General features: G+C 42.9%; 1 protein-coding gene across 2 annotated transcripts in view; it reads left to right on the top strand.

Annotated features, from left to right (window-relative positions):
* The first annotated feature begins 681 nt into the window (after positions 1–681).
* The window catches only part of THOC1 (THO complex subunit 1), a 33412-nt gene continuing 27186 nt past the window's right edge, over positions 682–6907 (top strand). Inside the window, exons 1-3 of one of the 2 annotated variants that reach the window (XM_084849742.1) lie at positions 682–964; positions 6164–6237; positions 6322–6382. In XM_084849742.1, coding sequence (XP_084705868.1) covers positions 860–964; positions 6164–6237; positions 6322–6382 — 240 coding nt within the window. In that variant the 5' untranslated portion in view covers positions 682–859. The remainder of the gene's footprint in view (positions 965–6163; positions 6238–6321; positions 6383–6907) is intronic. The other variant, XM_084849743.1, reaches the window with a different exon arrangement.

The following is a 6907-nucleotide window of genomic DNA, read 5'->3' as shown; positions in this document are numbered from 1 at the left end:
GATCACTCATTCTCTGGGAGCTTGCTTGCTTATGTAGTGCCTGGACCAGCTGGAGCAGCTTCCTCTGCTCTGCTCAGCCGGGAGGCGGGAAATTATATTATCATTTTTATTCAACGTAATAGGATTGCACTGTTGGATTTTTGAAGTACAGTTCGGTGGTAAGGCGGCTGTAATGAAACCAAAACTCTTCCCCACAACCCCAGTTCAATCCCAACTGAAGCTGGTTTTCAGGTAGCCAACTCAGGTTGACTCAGCCTTCCATCCTTCCGAGGTCGGTAAAATGAGTACCCAGCTTGCTGGGGGAAAGGTGGTCACGACTGTGGAAGGCAATGGCAAACCACCCCGCTACAGTCTGCCAGGAAAAAGCTGAGGAAAAACGGCATCCCTCTGGGGGTCAGTATTGACTCGGTGCTTGCACAAGAGGAACCTTTCTTTCCCTCAGTTGTTATTACACTATACAGGTTTTGGCATTTACCATTTTTCTCAATGTTACCGAATTGCGCTGTTGGATTTTTAAAGTACATCTACCCACCCACGCACTTTTTTTTATGGCCACAGACTGAGAGGGGAGAAAGGCCTGGAAATCCAGTTCTCGTGCCTTATTCAACCGGCAAAGTGAGGTGAACCCGGAGCCGAATCGAACCGCGCAAGAGAAAAGCCAGCCGCCCCGCCCCCCGCGGCAGACGGTTGAGGAGCTGAGCCTGAGAGCAGTCACGTGCCCTGAGCCTCTCAAAGTCCCACCCCAGGAGAAGGCTCCGCCTCTTCCAGCTCGGCGGAGCGCGGCAGGCTCTGACAAGACCCCGCCGCGACGGAGGGGGGTGCTCGCGCTGTCGTTGGAATCCACTCCGAGCGCCGAGGGATGGCGTCATCAGTGCGGGTCGCTGGTCGCTTGACGAGTCTGTCGGGAGGGAGTATGTCGCCGCCGCTGCTGTTCAGCTTGCCTGAGGCGCGGTTACGTTTCACGGTGAGCGGGGCCGGGCCGAGACGCCCCGGGCGGCTGGACTTCGGATGAAACGCGAGGCGCTGTGCTCGCGCGCCACTTAAGCGCGCTTTCGCCTTCTGAGCTCGCCCTGGCGGCTCCCCCCGCCCCTCCGAGTTTCAACCCCGCCAACGGTTCGACGCGCTTTTGCTGGTCTGGCCAGCTACTCTGGAGGGAAGATCCAGGCTAGGGGGCTAACGTTCTGGACCTTAACCCCCGAAGCCACTTAAAGAGCAGTCTTCCGTATGTTTACTCGGAAGGCAGACCCACTTCGTTCAGTGGAATTTGCTCTAAAATACACGTGCTTATTGTAGCCCTTTTGGTGGAAGTTACTGCCATTGACTTCAGCGGAACTGGCTTCTGGCCTTAGGTGAGCTTAGCCAACCTTCCCCAACCTGGCGCCTTTCAGATGTGTTGGACTGCAAGTCACATAATTCCCAGCCAGTATGGGCAGTGGCATTCGGACTTGCAGTCCCAACAAATCTGGAGGGTGCAAGGTTGGGGAAGGTGGCTTAGTCTCTAATGAATGGCAAATGCATTTATTTGACCCAGCCTTTCTACAAAGGAAGTGATGCTCAACACGTAGCCATGTTGGTCTGTTAGGAAAATTAACAGTTGCATAATAACTTTCAGGACTAGCCAAGCAGTGAGCAAGCTTTACTAAAGAATTAATTAATGGATTTATGTGAAAACTTTCAGCCATCTATAGACTGTTTCGTGCATGGCTATATGTTACTGGAGTTCTCATTCCTTGCTAATAACTAGAGGTGTGCAATGACCACAAGATTTGACTCAGGCCCTGATTTGGTGTTTCGGAAAACATTGTATGCTGATTGACAGGCTGGCTGCTTCGATTCAGGTATTGAATTTAAGTCAGGATTCAGAAAGATTCAGATAGGTGCAGGGATTTTTGTGCAAGAGAAGATGTAGCATTTTGAGGGTATCCCAGAGAGGACATACTTTCCCCTTATGTTCCTTGTGGACCGTTATTCTAAAAATGAGACTGCGTAAAGGTAGCCCTAAGTAAGAAAACTGCAGAGTTTTCAGAGGGATAGGTGTAGCTATTTATGTGGAAAGGGTGGGGTGGGGAGTAATCTGCTTCCCCTTCTCACCCCCCTGTTTTTGGAGGACAATTTGTATAAAGATGACACCCATCATAGAGGTGCCTCCAGGCAAGAAACCTGCAAAGTTTCAGAAGGATAGCTTCAGGAGCTAGGGAGTTATGATGATTGAAAACCTGTTTAAGATTTTTCTTTATATAGCGAAGCCTGGTGGCTTTGAAAGAATGGCCATCTCAAAGTCCCATCCTTGCCCTCCACCAAGGTACAGTGATTGGAGAACCCCAGGTAAAACATGCCCTATGATTAAAAGGTGGACTTGTCATCACTCAACCCCCCCCCCCCATTAGTGTTTTGAGAAAGCAAAAGGTACTGTCGGACTTTCTGAAGGCAAATAGCATATGAATGCTGGGTGCCTCTTCAGTTCTGGTCACTTTGGAGGGAAGCCTCCTTCATAAACTACCAGAAATGGTCCAAAGGGGCCCAATTTGTCTCAGGCTTCAGACAAATTGATGCACATCCCTTCTGATATCACTTGATGATACTGTCTTTCGGATGATGTGAAAGTTCTACATGTTGTTTGATCTGTGACGCTCCTTCACATAAGTCACCACTTGATGCTGCAATTAGATGAATATGCATATATGTTAAAACTAGTGGACCATTGCAGAGTTTCACAAATGGCGTAGTCAGTGTGACTAACTTATGCCTCAACTCTGGTTTATAACTCTTGTGCTCAGTCCGCTTTCGGGAGCCTTGCATAGATTGTGTTGTGAGTTGATGTATTATGATGTAATCATTTGACTACTTCATTGTATGCTGATTGTAACTGGAATTACTCAGTTTATATCCTGAATTTTCAGTTTGGTCATGTGGATTGGCCCTAAATTAAATAGAACACAGTTGTCTATTCTTTTGTTGTTGTTATTGTTAATCTTTTTTATTGTGATTTTAACAAAACAAAACCAAGACAAATCATGTAGAAAAAGGGGGAAAAGGCAAGAAATTACATGCATAGAAATATCAATATTCCATTAAATACAACATTTCAGAAAACAAAACAAGGGATTATGCATTAACTTCATGAAAAGCAAACCAAATAGTTATATATTTATCCATTACAGTTGTCTTTTCTTTCAACTTTACAACTGTCTGTTCATTGGTGAAAGGCTGTATGTAACCCTAGATGAAAGTAAGTTCCATTGAAATAAGTGTTTTTTCTTCTAAGATACTAGGGTTAAGATTGTACTTTGAGGGCTGTTTCCATTTGTTTTTTTAACATTTTGGAAATGGCTAAAGACAGGCATATTTACAGCAGTAAAAAGGTTACATGCAAAATACACAAACTCTGAGGCAACGGTCTTATTCTGACATTCTATAGATACTTCAGCTATTTTATAGCTATTTCTCTGTAAATACACATGTTTTAAAAATATTCCCTGGAATACTGTTGCAGTTAGAATAGGGCTATATGGCTTTTTGTGGGGAGTGAGCAGATAATTCCAAGTTTAATTTCCTCTATATAAAGTTTCAGCTTGTGTATTAATTCCTTCTTTAGTGTCCTTTACATAAATAAAAAGAGAAAGCCAGAAATATATTGGACAGTGTCCCTGGAGAAAGAGTGAAAATGAATAGTCCTATGAAATATGTTCTTGATACTGTGCCTTGGAAGCAGAAAGATAACATTCCAAACAATAGAACAGTAGCAGAAAAGTGCAGCTTAAAGTTGTAAAACATTTTTTTGTTTACTTGCTGAACATTTTATCACTACATCCAGTGCATACACCAGTTTAAAATCAGATATGGCACTTTGGCCATGGGTGACAAGTGCCAAAAGTAGCACAGGCAGTAGGAGTTCATGGAACATCTAGTCAGGAGCAGTATGGGCCTTTAACCTCACGAAGAGTCGGACACGACTGAATGACTGAACAACAACAACAAGTATAGAGCAGATTTCCCCAGTGTGGTGCCCTCCAGATATTTTGGACTTCATCTCCCATTAGTTCCAGCCAGCATGGCCAATGGTCAGTAATGCTGGATGTTGTCCAAAACATCTAGAGGGCACCAGGTCAGAGAAGGCTGGCATAGAGGCAGGCCAGCTACTTTTCCTATCCACCTCTCTAGAGCTGTAATGTTGCCTGCTCCCAGGGACAGTAGGCTAGGGGCAAAGCTACTTGGTGGTTTGTGCAAATACTGCTTATAATAGTGGTGTTCTTATACTTAAAATCTTTGGCCAACACTGACAAAGGCATTTGAACATGGTACAATGTCTGCAGTTAATGGGTACACTGAATAAGTTAACATATTTTATGGAGAACTGGAACAAGCTGTAACTTTTTATCCATATATTTATTATTAAAGAATGTGATCCCATCCTGTAACGTGCATTTCATTGACTACGCTAAAGCCTTTGATTGTGTGGATCATAACAAACTGTGGTAAACTCGTAAAGAGATGGGAGTACCAGACCACCTTTACCTGTCTCCTGAGAAACCTGTACGAGGGTCAAGAAGCAACAGTAAGAACCGGACATGGAACAACCGATTGGTTCAAAATTGGGAAAGGGGATCGACAAGGCTGCATATTGTCGACCTGCTTATTTAATTTATATGCAGAGTACATCATGAGAAACGCCGGGTTGGATGAATCACAGGTCGGAATTAAGATTGCCGGGAGAATTATCAACAACCTCAGATACGCAGATGATACCACCCTAATGGCAGAAAGCGAAGAGGATCTAAAGAGCTTCTTGTTGAGGGTGAAAGTGGAGAGTGCAAAAGCTAGTTTGAAACTCAACATTAAAAAAACTAAGATCGTGGCATCTGGCCTCATCACTTGCTGGCATATGGAAGGGGAAGAAATGGAAGCAGTGACAGATTTTATTTTCTTGGGCTTCAAGATCACTGCAGATGGTGATTGTAGCCATGAAATTAAGAGACGCTTGCTCCTTGGGAGGAAAGCTATGGCAAACCTAGACAGCATAGTAAGAAGCAGAGACATCACCTTGCCGACAAAGATTTGTATAATCAGAGCTATGGTTTTCCCAGTAGCAACGTATGGCTGTGAGAGCTGGACTATAAGGAAGGCTGAGCGCCGAAGAATTGATGCCTTCGAACTATGGTGCTGGAGAAGACTCCTACGAGTCCCCTGGACTGCAAGGAGGTCAAATCAGTCCATCCTAAAGGAAATCAACCCTGAGTGCTCATTGGAAGGACAGATACTGAAGCTGAAGCTCAAATATTTTGGCCACCTAATACGAAGAGAAAACTCCCTGGAAAAGACCGTGATGCTGGGAAAGATTGAAGGCAAAAGGAGAAGGGGACGGCAGAGGATGAGATGGCTAGATAGCATCACCAATGCAATGAATATGAACTTGAGCACACTCCGAGAGAGAGTGGAGGACAGGAAGGCCTGGCATGCTATGGTCCATGGGGTCACAAAGAGTCGGACACGACTTAACGACTGAACAACAACAACAACAATCTTTATTTTCACATGGAATATATTAAATGACAAGTATTCTAAAGTAAAATGCATTTTTGTAAGAAGGCTTCATGATCTGAGTGTACAGTTATATCAGGTGAAGAAGCTTCTTTGTTAAAGATACTAAGTTACAATTTGCACCTCTGTTTTAATGATGTAATGTGAATCTGGTTAGAGGAATATAGTTTTGGTTTAGGCTGTTCTGTGGTGTATAGAATGTATATCAAGTAAGTGTTGGATTTCCTTAAAAAGCCAGAGGGATGCCCTCATCCCAAGCACATTTTTGGGGAAGTCCCATTTATTTTATTAAAATCTACATCTGCTTAAGCAAATGACCGTGGAGATAAATTGAACTGAATTAAATTTGAAGTCATTCTAAGTGAATATAGCACTTCATTTGCCCCCAGGGCATGGTCTGAAGGCATATGATGCATCAACCCTGCTGAAACTAAGCAGGTGGTCTGGCTTGTGCCTGGAAACCATATGTATGCCAACTTGAATTCTATCATGGAAGAAAGGTGGAATGTAAATTTAATTTTGATGGAGATTTCTTTAAATTTGCACACACTAATACATAAAAAATATTTTAATACAACTGCTATCGAGTTACGTTGTTTGTTTTTTCACTCTGTTATCTTTTCAGAACTCTACTCAAGACGCACTCAAGAACAAAACCATTAAACCTTTATTGAGTGCATTCAGCCAGATACCTGGAAGGTAATAAATTGCATATGAGATATTTAATTTTATTGATAGGAAAGACTTTGGTGAAATAGTCTTAACGCTTTTGTCCATTTGTAGTGAAAATGAAAAAAAGTTGACCTTGGATCAAGCTTTCAGAGTTGCCCTAGAAGAAGAAATTGTGAGTACTTGTTGTAACGCTTTACGTGAATATCAATTGAAGGTGAAACTTAATCATTGCTTTCATTCTAAATAAAAAAATAATAATATCCATTACTTCTGATATACTAGGAAATAAATTATCACTAAGGGAAGTCACTAAGGGTGCAGTCCTATGTGTGTGTAGACAGAAAAAAGTCCTACAACTCCCAGCATGCCCCAGCCAGCATGGCTGGCTGGGGCATGCTGGGAGTTGTAGGACTTTTTTCTGTCTACCCACACATAGGATAGCACCCTAAGTTAGTTGAATCATCAATACTTTGTTAAGAAAGTGGTCTCCTTTTTAAAAACAAGACCAACAACCCTACAGTTTTATTCTTACTAGTGAGCTTTAAATCCTGTTCTACTCTATTTTGTCTAAACTCTTGTACCAGTTTAACAAGACGTTGATGATTTCACTAAGTGCCTATGTTTTCCAAAGCACTGTATAGATATTTGAAGGATAAGACAGTCCTCCCAGTCACCATCTAATAGAAATAATACAGAA

Source organism: Heloderma suspectum, chromosome 4 (assembly GCF_057233095.1).
Source record: "Heloderma suspectum isolate Gila_16-S chromosome 4, 16-S_ref, whole genome shotgun sequence".
NCBI classification, from domain to species: Eukaryota; Metazoa; Chordata; class Lepidosauria; order Squamata; family Helodermatidae; genus Heloderma; species Heloderma suspectum.
Note: the sequence above shows the minus strand (reverse complement) of the source record. Positions and strands in the feature narration are given on the sequence as shown.